Raw genomic sequence first — 16,719 nt, forward strand, 5'->3', positions numbered from 1 at the left:
CGGATACCACGGTTATGGGTCGGAACACACTGCTGGTGTTGCTGAAGCCACAGGCACATATGGGGAGAATATAGCAGCTGTGGGCTCTGGTTCTGGGGGCTCCTTGCCCCCCAGTGGGACTGTGGCAACGGAGGAACATACTGACCCTCCGTGGGCCGCTTTTTCCACACTTCTGCATACGCTAGTTCATAAACTAACACTCCCTATGGGACCCCCAAATCCGGTACAACCGTATGTGGTCCCTGCAGCTAACCCGCCGTGGGCAGATGATTTATCTGCTCAATTAAAGAAGTTGAACCAGTCCCTGACTACTAAAAAGTCTGACCAACGCTCGCCTAAGTCCAAGAGGTCCTCTAAGCGAGCGCTCGTCTCCTCACAATCCACTGCTGTCACTGACATCTCATCTGATGAAGACAGCACATACACTGACCCCACAGGTTCTGACTCAGATACGGCTGATGGGGAGGGTAGTTCACATGTGGATGTTCCTGATCTTTTGGAGGCTATTAAGTTAATTCTGCAGCTTACGGATGATCTCGAGCCATCCGTTCCTCCTAAGAAACCAGATAGGTTCGAGCGTCAGAAGGTGATTAAACAAGTTTTACCTCACTCTGACCACCTAGTGGATATAAGTCAGGAACCCTGGCAAAGTACGAAGTTTGTGCCTCAAAAGAAGATGCTGGCTCGCTATCCCCTCGCGCCAGAGCTGTCTTAAGAATTGGGAAACGCCTCCTCCAGTAGACTCACATGTGGCTAGGATGGTGGTTTCCTCAGCTCTACCTGTCACTACCGTCACGTCTCTAAAAGAGCCTACGGATAAACGTGTCGAGGGATGTCTAAAAGCGATTTACACCCTCATGGGTGCTGCACAAAGGCCCACTGTTGCAGCTACATGGGCGGCAGAGGCTATTGAAGCATGGGCCTTGGAGTTAGAAGCTGAAATCTCCTCTGACCATGCTAGACAATGCTTGTCATATATTGTCACAGCTTCTCGCTATATTAAAGAGGCGGCTTCTGATGCCGGTATCCTAGCAGCCAAGGCCTCTACTACGTCAGTCCTGGCTCGCAGGATATTGTGGCTGAGATCCTGGTCTGTGGATCTGGACTCTAGAAAAACCCTGGAGGTACTTCCTTTCAAGGGGGATATTCTGTTTGGGGAGGACTTAAATAAGATAGTGGCTGACTTGGCTACTGCCAAAACTGCCTGTCTGCCTAATACAGCTCCTTCTGTGTCGAAGGCAAAAGGCACGTCCTTTCGCCCCTTTCGTCCTTCAGGTAAAGCAAAAGGTCAGGCATACCATAAGCAGGCCCGCACTTCCAAACCTGGTAAGCCGAAGCCCAAAAGAGCCTGGGCTGCCCGTCAGCCAGCAGCCAACACCGATAAGCCTGCTGCATGACGGGGCGGTCCTCCCCCTGGGGGATTTCAGGGTGGGGGGCCGGCTTCTAGGGTATACCCAGGAATGGTTGAAGACCACTTCAGATGCCTGGGTACGGGAAGTCGTCACTCGACGGTTACGACATAGCCTTAAAAAACCGACCCCCTCATTGATTTTGCCAGACAGACGTCCCGTCGGACCAGACAAAGGCAAACACTCTGCATTCGGTGGTACAGACCCTCCTGGATACAGGAGTCGTAGTACAGGTGCCTCTTGCTCAGAGGGGCCGGGGGTACTATTCTCCGCTGTTTCTAGTCCCGAAACCGAATGGGTCCTCCCGGCCCATTCTCAACCTCAAGGCACTGAACAAGTTTGTGAAGGTTTCCAAGTTCCGTATGGAAACCCATCGCTCTATAGTTCTGGCCTTAAAACCTGGGGACTACATGGTCTCCCTGGACATACAGGATGCTTACCTGCATATTCCTATAGCAGTGTCACATCAACAATACTTGAGGTTCGCTATTGGCAACCTCCATTACCAGTTTTGGACGTTACCTTTTGGTTTAACAACAGCTCCGCGAGTCTTCACCAAAGTTATGGCGGTGATGACTGTGGTACTCTGCCATCAAGGGGTCAGGATACTGCCGCATCTGGACGACTTGTTAATCCTGGCAAATTCCCCAGATCTTCTCCTGCGTCATCTGGATATGACGGTCTGGTTTCTACAAGCCCACGGGTGGCTCATCAACTGGAAGAAATCCTCCCTGGTCCCTGCTCAGAGCATGGTGTATCTGGGAGCGCTGTTGGACACTCACAACCAGAGGTTGTTCTTGTCTCAGGAGAAAGTCCTGAAACTTCAGGACAGGATTCGTTGCTTCCTTTCTCGTCCGCAAGTGTCGATACATTCGGCGATGCAGGTGCTGGGCCTCATGGTATCAGCATTCGACATGGTGGAGTATGCTCAATTCCATTCTCGCTCCCTCCAGAAGCTGATTCTAGCCAAGTGGGATGGCCTGCCTCACCGGATCAGGTCTCAAATGATCTCTTTGACTCCGGAGGTCCGTCTGTCGCTGCTCTGGTGGCTCCAGGACCGACAATTGTGCAGAGGCCGTCCCTTCTGGATATCCAACTGGGTCCTGTTGACGACAGATGCCAGTCTAAGAGGTTGGGGCGCGGTGCTGGAGCAGCACTCCTTGCAGGGTCGGTGGACCAAGGAGGAATCTCTCCTCTCGATCAACATTCTGGAATTGCGGGCGGTCTTCAATGCGTTGAACCTAGCCCAGCATTTGATTCAGAACCGTCCTGTTCAAGTACAGTCGGACAACGCCACCACAGTGGCTTACATAAATCATCAAGGCGGCACTCGAAGCCGTTTGGCAATGAAGGAAGCCTCACGGATTCTACGTTGGGCAGAACGCCATCTACCGGCAATATCGGCAATATTCATTCCGGGAGTCCTGAATTGGGAAGCAGACTTTCTCAGTCGTCAGGCCGTGCATGCCGGCGAGTGGGGCCTCCATCCAGAAGTGTTTCAACTCCTCGTGGAAAGGTGGGGCCTTCCAGATGTGGATCTGATGGCGTCTCGACACAATCACAAGGTTCCGGTCTTCGGAGCAAGGACAAGGGATCCTCAAGCAGCATTCGTGGATGCGCTGGCAGTGCCGTGGAGGCTTCGGCTGCCGTACGTGTTCCCTCCGGTGTCACTCCTGCCCAGGGTAATTCGGAAGTTCAAGCAAGAAAAAGGAAATCTGCTTCTCATAGCTCCGGCGTGGCCCAGACGGCACTGGTTCTCAGACCTGCAAGGCCTATCGTCAGAGCGTCCACTTCTACTTCCACAACGCCCAGACCTCCTCGTTCAGGGCCCCTGTGTCTACCAGGACCTAGCCCGGCTGTCTTTGACGGCGTGGCTCTTGAAGCTTCCGTCTTAAGAGATAAGGGTTTTTCTGAAGAGGTCATTAAAACTATGTTGCGGGCCCGGAAACCGGCCTCTGCTCGGATTTACCATCGGGTCTGGCATTCCTACTTTGTTTGGTGCGCATCTAACCATTATGACGCTTCCAAGTTTAGTACAGCCAAACTTTTGGCTTTTCTACAGCAGGGCCTAGGTTCATATTTCTGCCTTGTCGGCGTGGTTTCAGAGAAAAATTGCGACTTTATCTGATGTTCATACTTTCGCTCAGGGAGGATGGATATGCGACACACCCTATGTCCCGCCTGTGGCTCCTTGGGACTTGTCGGTGGTTTTGGAGGTGTTACAAGAGTCTCCATTTGAACCTCTTGGTTCAGCTGACCTTAAGAGGCTTTCCCTTAAGGTGGTGTATCTGTTGGTTATTGCCTCTGCTAGAAGAGTGTCGGATCTGGGTGCCTTGTCTTGTAGTTCCCCACATCTTATTTTTCACCGTGACCGGGCGGTTCTTAGGACTCGTCCCGGATATTTGCCTAAGGTGGTTTCTTCGTTCCACCTTAATCAGGAGATTGTAGTTCCAGCTTTTGTCTCTCCTGATTTGTCTCCCAAAGAGCGGTCTTTGGATGTGGTACGGGCTCTCCGTATCTATGTGAAGAGAACTGCTTCTATTCGAAAGTCTCATTCTCTCTTTGTTTTGTTTGGATTTCACAAACGTGGCTGGCCTGCTCACAAGCAGACCCTGGCCAGGTGGATCAGAATGGTGATTGCGCATGCTTATGTGAAGGCTGGTCTGTCAGCTCCTGTTCACATTACGACCCATTCTACTCGGTCTGTTGGACCTTCTTGGGCGGCCCAACGTGGTGCGACCCTTGATCAATTTTGCAAGGCGGCTACGTGGTCCTCCGGGAACACGTTCATAAGGTTCTATGCCTTCGATACTGCCGCTTCCCAGGATGCTTCCTTTGGACGCCGGGTTCTTGTGCCCGCTACAGTGCGTCCCCTCCCATAAGGAACTGCTTTAGGACATCCCCATTGTCCAGACTTGTGGAGCCCAGTGTACCCCGCAGGAGAAAATGAGTTTTATGGTAAGAACTTACCCTTGGTAAAACTTTCTGCGAGGTACACTGGGCACCACAAGGCGCCCACCCTGACGCACTTAGCTTCTTTGGGTTGATATGGCATTAGCCGCTGACACTTCTCTTGTCGTGAGAGTGTAGTGTATGTGGCTACTAACCATTGTCGTCTCTTTTCCTGCTACTGCATTGGGCTGGTTAACTAAACTGAGCTCCTGTGCTGGGAGGCGGGGTGATATAGGAGGCGGCGCTATGCATCTTGGGAAGAAGGTCAAAGCTTTGAGCCTGTTGGTGCCTCGGATCAAGATCCTACTCTACACCCCATTGTCCAGACTTGTGGAGCCCAGTGTACCTCGCAGAAAGAGTTTTAACAAGGGTAAGTTCTTACCATAAAACTCGTTATTGAGGGATGTTTTCTAGTTTGGTTCAGCTACCATATTACTATTACACATTGTAAATGCATTTATTTCAAGATGACAACAAGTGACAAAAATAAACAATGCATTATAATTTGCTGATATAGGCTGCTGTAAGCCAGCAGCAGGTCACATGACTTAGAAACTGCGGAAACCAGCGGCAGCCGGCTGAGGTGAAGAGTTAGGGGTGATTTCCGGAGTCTCCTGAGGGAGCCATTGTGAAGTAGGGAGCTGTGCAGGCTGAGCGCTGCCTCAGGGCACATCACAGCTACTTATACCCTTATAGAGGCAGCACCAGAGGCAGGCAACAGTTGGCAGTGAGAAGAGCAAGATGTAGGAGCCGGAGGTGTGGCTTAGGTGGGCTAATGGTGGAGCAGTGAATGATCGTCCCCTGAGAACTAAACTGGGGAAAGGGAGGAGACTGATCCTGTCATGAGTGCAGCTGCTGGAGACTGAGCAAGCATCTATTTGGTATCCAACTACCAGCTTCAGAGGATTCAGTATGATATGCCAGCTGTCGGGATCCCGGTGGTCAGGAAACCAACGCCAGGTTCCTGACAGCTGGAATACCTGCAGCGAGCGCAGCGTGTCCCCTTGCAGGCTTGCTGCGCTCACCATGCTTCGGGCCCAGTGATGACCGAAGACCGAAGGGTTATATTCTCCCTCATGGAGTATTTCACCTGTGTCAGGATTCCTGCATCGATATCCTGACCGCCGGGATCCCGATGCAGGAATCGGGAATGACGTCAGTGCATGTCATCAGGTCAGTAACCTTGTAACTCTACAGACATGCATCACAAATGAAACCTAGAAAGAGACCTCAGCAGTGGCAGTGAGAACACATCATTTGCCGCTCACAGGAACAGCTTTATAGTCACATATCAGTGCACAGTTACATTAATTCAACTTAACCAGCATCCCTATTATAAAGTCAGAGAGGCGCTAAGAGACAGCCAACCGCCTGCGTATAGATTGCAGCCACATCACCTAGATAAAGCCTGGACTGCGTACTGCACGGGAGTGCATTCTGCTCTCAGTATATTAGGGGAGTAAAGTGACTAATCTCCAACTAAAGAGCAGTGACGATATCTTATTATTCAAACCTACAGTCAGCAAACTTGTAGGCGTCAGAATAGAGCTTAGAAAGCATTTGGAGTCGTGTAGGGAAGAACCCCTATTGTTAGTTACCAGGAAAGTTACAAAGTACTGCATGCGTGAAGTGCAACTGTTATTATGCAGGAGTAAGCCACATTATCTACTGTACTTAGACAAAGTTTCATAGCAGTTTCCAATCCTTCTTGTTTAATACTGTATGTTTCCTAGCTATAGTAACTTGGATAAGAAATCCGAATAGAATATTAATACTAGACAGTCAGGGGCGTATCTAGAGAGGAGGAGGACAGTGTGCAGACTCCATCAGGACCCTCTCCTCCCTAGCCGGCGGCAGCGCTGTTACTGGGCACTAGGGTTCTGGGCTGTTCTCTAACACTGGACATTTGCTGGTGTGCACAATTACTCTACTATGCCACCTCGAATAGTACACACATATTACAACGGTGTATGAACAACATACCTCCCTACAGTTGGGAGACTGGACGTCCTAAATTAGGGAAGTGCCGTAATCACGGGCCACGCCTCCATTTTCGGCGATGTGGGGGCATGACCAGTGCTCTGTGAACCTCTGGCCATGCTCCCAGCCCATCTCTCATGGTGAATAGATGCTGTAATGTATAGAACAGTATGGGTGGAATTCAATTGTATGAAAAGTTAGTTGGGTGTCTAATAGACAGGAAAAAACAGACACCCAACCGACTTTTCAAACATTTGAATTCCCCCCTATATGTGACTTTATTAGATTTTGTGTGTGTACTGCATAAAAAAACTGAGTGATATTGATGCTGGAGTGTGGTGAGTGCAAAAGTGGAAAAATGGGCTTAGCCCAGGAGAAATAAAGCCCCCCTAGTAGCGCAGACAACATACCCACTACACAAAATAAAAACTGGTCCATACATAAAAATGTTCATGCAATAGTGAAGAAAAAAGACTGTGCATTTCAATCTTGTGTTAAAGAAACCAATGGCATTTTTATAAAGCACAAAGTACACTACTCTTTCTTTGAATGAGTTCTACACATAAAAATTACAGACAATTTAACCAATGCAATCATCCCAAAAGGTGCCAAATTAAGCATAGAGATACAAAAAAGTAGTCTTCATAGCAAGGTAGTTAGGATGGAAAAATATGTCAGTATTCAAAGTCAGTCTTTCAGCAATACTAATATCTTGGCTTACTCTTATGTGCTTTTATTAGATTTGCAGGGTATAAAAAGTCCTAAGACACATGAAATGAGCCATAAGGGAGAACCAGTTCTTTTGCGTTGCTGGAAATGTAGAAAGTGTGTAGCAAACTCGGACTGCCTCATCAAAGATCAAGATCTTATAACATCTCAGGTGAGGCCCAGAAACTTTATTTTCTCTATAAAGTTACATGCTGGATGTATGGTTCATATTTTGCTTTTTTATTTGCTCATTATTAAGCTCCCATTAATTAAGTATCCATGTGGCGACAGATGTAAATGTGCTAGAACATTGCCATGTTCCTTACACTGCCAAGTTTGGAGCTAATAAGTAGTTTACAGTGACAGGCAGGGTCACTCCCAATTGGCGAGGGATAAAGGAGGGATCCAAATGTATCCTTCATACTCTGTATCGCCTTCTAGTAGGAAGGACCAGGGCTGCGGGGACCAACGCCTTAAGAAGATGGAACTTTTGGAGCTTGGTGAGTGAACAAAGTCCACATCGATACTCCAATAATGAATAGGCCTGTTTGTCAGCTATTGTGCAAAGAACTACTATTGGGTGCCCTGTGTTTTGCATACTGTGGTACTGCAGTGTATTTTACAGCTTTATAATATAATTCTAATAATGAATAGCTTTGCAGTAGCTGTAAGCTGGCCAACTGCTTCCTTTTCTGTTAATTAAAAGATTTCTCTCTAGCAGAAGACATTAGATGCATTTACAAGTGATATTTCTGCCAATAAAAACCTACAAAACACAAACCTGTAGAGGAAACTCCACATGGATTTAACCAGCATGTCCCCCAGTTGATAATGAGATAAATTACAAATTATTGCTATTAAAATTTCTGCTGCCTTAAGGTAGAAAAGTAAGTGTGTATTATAATAATTATGTGAATTAAGTATAAAGAGATAACAGATTGGGCTCTAACAAATCCCTCCCTTCTCCGTTCTACAGACAGTTGAGATTACTGTACTACACTATTAGGCTATGCCCACACTGACACACTTTCCGGGCATTCAAGTAGCTTTATACATAGAGTGGTAAATTGTCATTTTACAAACGCCTACTCACTCTTATTACACACCTGAATAAAGCCATTTTTCTAACTTTTAAAGTGTTTCCGCAAGTGATAAACTTTACTGGTGGTAAAAATGAGTTTTATGGTAAGAACTTACCTTTGTTATAACTCTTTCTGCGAGGTATACTGGGCTCCACAAGGAGAGACATAGGGATGTAGAGTAGGATCTTGATCGGAGGCACCAACAGGCTGAAAAGCTTTGACTGTTCCCAGAATGCATAGCGCCGCCTCTTCTATAACCCCGCATCCCTGCACAGGAGCTCAGTTTTTAGTTAACCAGCCCAATGCAGTAGCAGGAAAAGAGACGACAACGGTTAGTAGCCACATACACCACACTCTCACGACAGGAGAAGTGTCAGCGGCTAATGCCATACCAACCCAAAGAAGCTAAGTGTGTCAGGGTGGGTGCCATACGGATCTTGGAAACCTTCACAAACCTGTTCAATGCCTTGAGGTTGAGAATGGGCCGGGAGGACCCATTCGGTTTCGGGACTACAAACAGCAGAGAATAGAGAATAGTACCCCCGGCCCCTCTGCGCAAGAGGCACCTGTACTACGACTCCTGTATCCAGGAGGGTCTGTACCACCGAATGTAGAGAGTTTGCCTTTATCTGGTCCAACAGGACGTCTGTTCGGCAAAATCGATGAGGGGGTCGACTTTTGAAGGCTATGGCGTAACCTCGAGTGACAACTTCCCGTACCCAGGCATTTGAAGTGGTCTTCAACCATTCCTGGGTATACCCTAGAAGCCGGCCCCCCACCCTGGGATCCCCCAGGGGGAGGCCCGCCCCGTCATGTGGCAGGCTTATCGGTCTTGGAAGCTGGCTGATGGGCTGCCCAGGCTTTTTTGGGCTTTGGCTTACCAGGTTTGGAAGTGCGGGTCTGCTTGTTGTACACCTGACCTTTTGCTTTACCTGAAGGACGAAAGGGGCGAAAGGAAGTACCTTTAGCCTTCGACACCGAAGGAGCGGTTCTTGGCAGACATGCAGTTTTGGCAGTAGCCAAGTCAGCCACAATCTTATTTAAGTCCTCCCCAAACAGAATATCTCCCTTGAAAGGCAGTATCTCCAGGGTTTTTCTAGAGTCCAGATCCACAGACCAGGATCTCAGCCACAGAATCCGGCGAGCCAGGACTGATGTAGTAGTGGCCTTGGCTGCTAGGATACCGGCATCAGAAGCCGCCTCTTTAATATAGCGAGAAGCTGTGACAATATATGACAAGCATAACCACCATCCTAGCCACATGCGAGTCTACTGGAGGAGGCGTTTCCCAATTTTTAGACAGCTCTGGCGTGAGGGGATAGCGAGCCAGCATCTTCTTTTGAGGCACAAACTTCTTACCCTGGTTTTCCCAGGGTTCCTGACGTATATCCACTAGGTGGTCAGAGTGAGGTAAAACCTGTTTAACCACCTTCTGACGCTTGAACCTATCTGGTTTCTTAGGAGGGATAGATGGCTCGGGGTCATCCGTAATCAGTAAAATCAACTTAATAGCCTCCAAAAGATCAGGAACATTCACATGTGAACTACCCTCCCCATCAGCAGTATCCGAGTCAGAATCTGTGGGGTCAGTGTAAATGCCATCTTCATCAGACGAGGTGTCAGTGACAGCAGTGGATTGTGAGGAGATAAGAGCTCGCTTAGAGGACCCCTTAGTCTTAGGCTAGCGAGGGTCAGACTTTTTAGTAGTCAGGGACTGGTTCAACTTCTTCAATTGAGCAGATAAATTGTCCGCCGACGGCGGGTTAGCTGCAGGGACCACATACGGCTGTACCGGCATAGGGGGTCCCATAGGGTGTGTTAATTTATTAACTAGCGTATGCAGAAGCATGGAAAAAGCAGCCCACGGTGGGTCATTATGGACCTCCGTTACCACAGTCCCACTGGGGGGCAAGGAGCCCCCAGAACCAGAGCCCACAGCTGCTATATACTCCCCATATAGATCTGTGGCTTCAGCAACACCAGCAGTGTGTTCCGCCCCAGAACCGTTACCTTCAGAAGCAGACATGATATAACTTGCAGTATTAGGTAACACAGTACAATTGGCAGCAGCACAATACCTCTTACGCAAACCCCTGCGCAGTGTAGTCAGCACAAGCAGAGATATATGAGAGATATGGTGACTAAAATCACAGAGAAAAATACGTATTAAAGTATATCTTGTGAAATCCTATATAAATATAAAACCTGAGGCACCAAGCCCCCTCAGGTTATAGAATATAGGGATAGCAAGTTGAGTGAGAGACATGAAATGGAAACCACTCAGGAAGCTAATGCACACACATATAGTCACAGTTGTACAATGCAGTGGTTATTACTAACAATAATACTGCACTGGACCAGCTTGTATAGCTATGTAGTCAATAGATATAACACTGCACAGTAAGAACTGGATGTATATCACAGGGTAATTGTACTAGAAACCCTCACTAAATGCACTCTTTCTTAACTAACACTGGGGGTAATTCTGAGTTGATCGCAGCAGGAATTTTGTTAGCAGTTGGGCAAAACCATGTGCACTGCAGGGGAGGCAGATATAACATGTGCAGAGGGAGTTAGATTTGGGTGGGTTATTTTGTTTCTGTGCAGGGTAAATACTGGCTGCTTTATTTTACACTGCAAATTAGATTGCAGATTGAACACACCACACCCAAATCTAACTCTCTCTGCACATGTTAAATCTTCCTCCCCTGCAGTGCACATGGTTTTGCCCAACTGCTAACAAAATTCCTGCTGCGATCAACTTGGAATTACTCCCACTGTCTAATAGGCAGGTAGAATACTTAAGTGTCATGTAAAGTCACAGCGCTGACAACCAGGCAGCTTTACACAGGAGGATTTGCCCAAGCAGTCCCAGGAACAGTGTAGCTGAGAGAAATGGCGCCCAGACACTGACAGGGAGTGAGGAAGAGACAGATATGCAGCTCCAGGGCGGGCACATTTGCGGGAAATGGCGCCTTGGGGCTGGGGGAGGGGCTCCAGGTCTAAGCCTTATCCCCCTACTGGCAAAACCACCGGGTACTGTGGGCTACTGTTAAAATGGTTTTAAGGGAAAACCTGACCTGCACCCATGCCCTGGTGATCTAGTGGGATGCCTGTACTGCCACAGTGTCCACCGCCAGTGTGCGCGGCCCGCCTCCCACTGACCGCGCCGTATCGCGATAAAGTACGGGTCCCGCAAGCGGGACCCACTCACCACCTCCCGAAGCGCGGCCACGCGATCCCGGAGAGCCCCCGTCGTGTGTGCCTGACCATGGAAGAAAACCGGAGCCTCCTGCTGTAGGTACCCAGCAACCAGCGCTCGGGAGTGTACAGCGCCGCAGGGGAGAGATGGAGCTGCAGCAGTGAATGTCAAAAGACATATACACACTGCTGCTGCCCTTGAAGTCTTCACTTTTCTTCTAAAAAGCTCTTCTCAGGGCTGGCCAGAGCTATGCATTCTGGGAACAGTCAAAGTTTTTCAGCCTGTTGGTGCCTCGGATCAAGATCCTACTCTACACCCCTATGATTATCCTTGTGGAGCCCAGTGTACCCCGCAGCAGAAATTCTTTTAAATACATGATTGTGTTATTGTATTATAAGCTGCTCTACTCACCATATTGTATTATACGCTGCCCTTCTCACTATAGATATATTTAATGCTGGGTTACCTCAGGCTCCGCCCACCGCTCAGCCCCACCCTCCACTCTCGCCGGCTCTGCACACTCTTTGTTGTACCCCTTCTCTATCCACCCACCCACCCACTCCCTCGTGGGTCTGTCCCGGTTGGCCCCCCCTTGCTCCCTACTGAATACAGATGGCAGATTCTGCTTGCAAACTCTGGAAGTTTGAACAGAATCTGCCTACCGTAATACCTGGAAAAAGCATGTGTTGATTTGAATCTGCCCCTTAGTGGGCAATTAAATAAGAGGCAATAGCCGTGATATGCTGTAAGCCTTAAATTATGTGCTTGACATACGTGCCTGAGGTGTGGATTAATTTTAATACTTAAAATTATTTTAAAAATAGTTTTTAGGCCTAACCATTTCATTTATACCCCTTTCACACTACCAAAAATAACCCGGGTTATTGCACGTGAACGTTCAGTAACCCGGGTTTTTGTGCAGTGTGAAAGAGTTCAGGGGAAATATCCCGGCTCAAGCAACCCGGCATTCCAACCCCTGTTTAAAGAAGGGTTAAACACGGGTCAGAGCCGGGTTGCTGTGCAGTGTGAACGGGCTGCCAGGTCGATACGACCCATTACCCATTCACACTATGAACAGACGGTGCTTTGAAATCATCTAATCTCCAATCGCCGCCTCCGCACGTGACATGTTGATATCATCTACACGGCAACATGCCGTGTCGGGGCCGCCAGTCTGAAAGGGGCCTCAAGTGGATCACACCTGGGAAGTACCTGTGCACAAGTCCTGGGTGCGACCCGCTCAAAGCGATGTGAAAGCGGTATTAATAAGTACTGTATTACGTATACCAGCTACTGAATTAGAAATATGGTGTCATGCAGCTTGCAACATACAGTATAATACTTTTTGACTTATCTCCCAATGGTTTGATCACACAAATATTTTCTCAGTATTTTACAGTTTTTTTCACAGTATTTTACATGTTTCCTTCTGACCACAATATGGAGTCCCGGGGTTTGTTTGCTAAGCATCACATTGTAAATCCTGGTGTTACTGATTAAATTTATGCCCCGAAATTTAGAACAGCAATGCTTTTACAAGCTCTGATTTGCTAGTAAAAGCATTGCCCTTTTAAATTTTGAGCATAAACTTGACTGGTAGCGTCAGGTTTTGCAACCTGACACTTGGTAAATAAACCCCTTAAGCAAAAAATAAAAATCTAAAATAAAAATAAACAGTATACAGCATACAAATTGTGACAAGATGTATTCATATCTTACATTGAGATATAAGCAAAACAAAAGTATAAATGCAAGTACAAATGGTAGTCAGTTAGTGAACACATCTATACTAAAATATATATACTTTCAATCTTCTGTTTCTGTGGTCACTCAAGGACTTGCATATTTAAGGAAAAATAAAAATGTAAAAGAATAAAATAAAAAGTAAAGCGAGCAAAAAGAAATACCACAGAGAAGAAAATTAAGAACATATGATGCAGAAACAGGTAGGGAGGGCGAGGAGTTGCCAAGAGAGGGGGGGGAGGGTACAAATTACCTGGGCCCAGGTCTGATAGAGGGGCCCAGTTGGGGCCCAGGTCCATGCCTCCTGTGATTAGACCACGCCCCCTGAAAAATACCTGGGCCATGCTATTCTGAGAGGGTGCTTCTCATGTGCTAGACACGCCCTCAAAGAGGTGTGGCCAATGCCCCAGCATGCTGTGGTCACACCCTCTCTAGGGTGGTCGGGGTGCCCAGAAAGTTGTTGTACAGGGGCCCAGAATTTCTCTTGGCAGCCCTGGGGAGGACAAGGAGGTGGGAGGTCCAGGTGGGGAAAGTGACATTCAGTGGAGTCCAGGAATGGGAAGAGCTTGCGATGGGAACAATGGAGACCATAATGACTGGAATTTAGCCGTCAGGTTATTCTGTAAGCTAGTTATATACTCCATGGAAGCAACAAAGTTGAATTTAGCCACTAGGGTTGCCAGTGTGGGTGGACGGTGATCTTTACAATGGTTTGCTACTTTATAAGCAACTTAGTGGCGTTACAAATATGGGTGATCGGTCTATCTTGGGGCTTGGAGACACCAGGGTGAGGGGCATTTAGTAGAGCCATCACAGGTTTCAAAGTGATATCAATGTCAAGGGCCTGACAAACCACTTGGTAAACAATGTCCCAAAATAAACTGATAGAGGGACAGGGCCACCAAGTATGGTAAAACGTACCCTCTTCTCCACAAAGCTATGAACATGTATTAGATGTTGTAGGGAAATACAATGGAGTTTGGTTGGAACTAAGGGGGGTATTCAGAGATGGACGCAGATCTTGCTTCTGCAGCAAGATCTGCAACCATCTACTCACATGCTGGGGGCCGCCCAACACAGGGCAAGGCCGCCCCGCATATATGACGTGCTGCCTCATGATGCATTCGCAATTTAATTGTGATCGCATAAATTAGTGGATGACCTCTGCCTGCGTAGCCTGGCTGTGCTGGCAGGCAGTCCAACCTCATTTTTTTACTCGGAGCGCCTGCGTTTGATGTCACACAGCCTCCCCAAAAACTGACTGGACACGCCTGCATTGTCTGGACCACGCCCACTAAATGCCACGGTGATTCCCCCGACGCCCACAGCTGTCAAACACTATGCGATTGCATCCCTCTAAGTTGGCTCAGAAAGGATACTACTTGGGTTAGGGTCAGTTAAGGATTCCGTTATGTTGTTTAATCTTGTAGATAACACTTTAGCAAATAGTTTAAGGTATTTAGCAAAGACATAGGTTTATAACTTGTACAAAAGGAAGCATATTTCCCAGGTTTTGGGATAACTACAATTCATGAGACTGTGGAATCAACATGAAACGGAGTGCCATGCCTGACACCGTTAAATATGTGAACCATGTGTGAGATTTATTTTAGGGCAAAAGTTTTATAATACACCTTAAAGTAGCCATCTAGGCCCGACGCCTTAGATGGTTTCTGAGATTTAAGGGCAATTTCAATTTCTGTAGCAGAAATACCGACGGTTAAGAGACTACGGGTGGAACCATCAATTTGAGGTAAGGTACATGAGTCTAAATATGAACGTGTGCCATCCGTAAGGGATGTAGTGTCCACAGGGGAGTCAAGGTTATATAAGGCTCAGTTGTAATCTGCAAAAATCATATTAATAAGTCTAGGGTCATAAGTAGGGTGACTAGAGGGGTCTTTAATCAAATAAATGGCTTGGGATGCCTTTTTAGCACAAAATTTGTTGGCTAATAATGTGTGAGCTTTATTGCTCTTATAATACATTTTTTGGTTGGCCCACCATCTGTGTGAACATTAGGTCTTTGAAGAGCTCTCTTGAAATCTTGATGTGGTTTATTGTAACTGTGTAGCCTGTGGTCTTTAAAAATAAATGTAAGAAAAGGTGCTTCTACATACATGTCCCTTTTTTAGCCTCTTTGTTGGGAGTTATTAATTTATGGTGTGAGGTGTGGTGCCTCTTGACTGGCTGAGCTAGATGGCTTTAGTATGGCATACCTTTACATTTTATTAACACTTATAACTTACTAATTTTTTTAACACTATTTCTCATACATCCTAGAGGATGCTGGTGTCACCATTAGAACCATGGGGTATAGACGGGATCCACAGGAGACAGCATAAAATCCTCAATTTCCACTGGCAAGAGGGGACATTAGTGCCAAGGCACTGTCCTAACCCCCGCCAGTATAATTATTTATTAAAATAAGCGGGACAGAAGCGCGCCATTAAGGAGGCAGAGCTTCTTCCTCTCAGCTCGGCGCCATTTCCTCTCCACAGGGCTGCAGAGACGCTGGTCCTTCCTCACACTGCTGACAAGTATCAGGGTGCAAAACGAGGGAGGGGGGGACAGTATAATTTGGTGCAATAAATTTGATATTTAAAGCGCTACAGGTCTGGGGCATTTGTTAGTGTTTTCAGACCCGTTAATTTGGCGCTGGGTTGTGAGCTGGCAAATCCCCTCTGTGTCTCTCTGACAGACTTTACTGCCTATATGCCCGGTGTGTCTGTGGGTGTTTGGTACACGTTTGTCGACATGTCTGAGGCTGAGTGCTTTTCCCAGGAGGAGGCTGTATTAGGGACACAAACGGCTGTGGGGGTGACCCTGTCGGCACCGCCGACTCCTGATTGGGTAAATGTTTTGAATGCTTTGAATGCTAATGTGGCTCTTATTAGTAGGAGATTAGATAAGTCTGAGTCTCAGACCCAGGCATGGAAGAAATCTGTGGAGGATGTGTTATTACAAGTACAGGACCCCTTATGGTCACAAAAACTTACTTTTGCCCAGTTGGCAGACACTGGTACCGACACGGACACTAATTCCAGGGTCGACTATAGTGATTCCAGATTAGATCCAAAACTGGCAAAGAGCATTCAGTACATGATTGTGGCGGTTAAAGATGTATTACATATCACTGAGGACCCTGCTGTTCCTGATAAAAGGGTCTGTATGTATAAGGAAAAGAAACCTGAGATAACGTTTCCTCCCTCTCATGAATTGAACACTCTATTTGAAAAAGTCTAGGAAAGCCCTGACAGAAAGTTTCAGATTCCCAAAAGGATTCCGGTGGCTTATCCGTTTCCCTCTGAGGATAGGGAAAAGTGGGAGTCACCCCCCATTGTAGACAAGGCCCTATCACGTTGGTCTAAAAAGGTGGCTCTCCCGTCACCTGGCACGGCGGCCCTTAAGGACCCTGCGGATCGTAAGCAAGAAACTACGTTAATATCCATTTATGCGACCACAGGTACGCTACTTAGACCTGTCATTCCATCTGCGTGGGTGAGTAATGCTATCAAAAAGTGGGCAGATAACTTATCTGATATAGATACCCTAGATAGGGATAGCATACGCTTGACGCTGGGTTATATCAAAGACGCTGCAGCGTACCTAAAGGAAACTGCAAGAGATATTGGCCTTTTGG

General features: G+C 47.3%; 1 protein-coding gene across 3 annotated transcripts in view; it reads left to right on the forward strand.

Annotated features, from left to right (window-relative positions):
* Window positions 1–16,719, forward strand: part of RNF180 (ring finger protein 180) — a 238,318-nt gene that overhangs the window by 58,567 nt on the left and 163,032 nt on the right. For 2 of the 3 annotated variants that reach the window (XM_063963102.1, XM_063963097.1), the window contains exon 2: window positions 7,082–7,221. In XM_063963102.1, coding sequence (XP_063819172.1) covers window positions 7,117–7,221 — 105 coding nt within the window. In that variant the 5' untranslated portion in view covers window positions 7,082–7,116. Of the gene's footprint in view, window positions 1–7,081; window positions 7,222–7,490; window positions 7,550–16,719 lie in introns of those variants that run through there. The other variant, XM_063963108.1, reaches the window with a different exon arrangement.

This window comes from Pseudophryne corroboree, chromosome 1 (genome assembly GCF_028390025.1).
Source record: "Pseudophryne corroboree isolate aPseCor3 chromosome 1, aPseCor3.hap2, whole genome shotgun sequence".
NCBI classification, from domain to species: Eukaryota; Metazoa; Chordata; class Amphibia; order Anura; family Myobatrachidae; genus Pseudophryne; species Pseudophryne corroboree.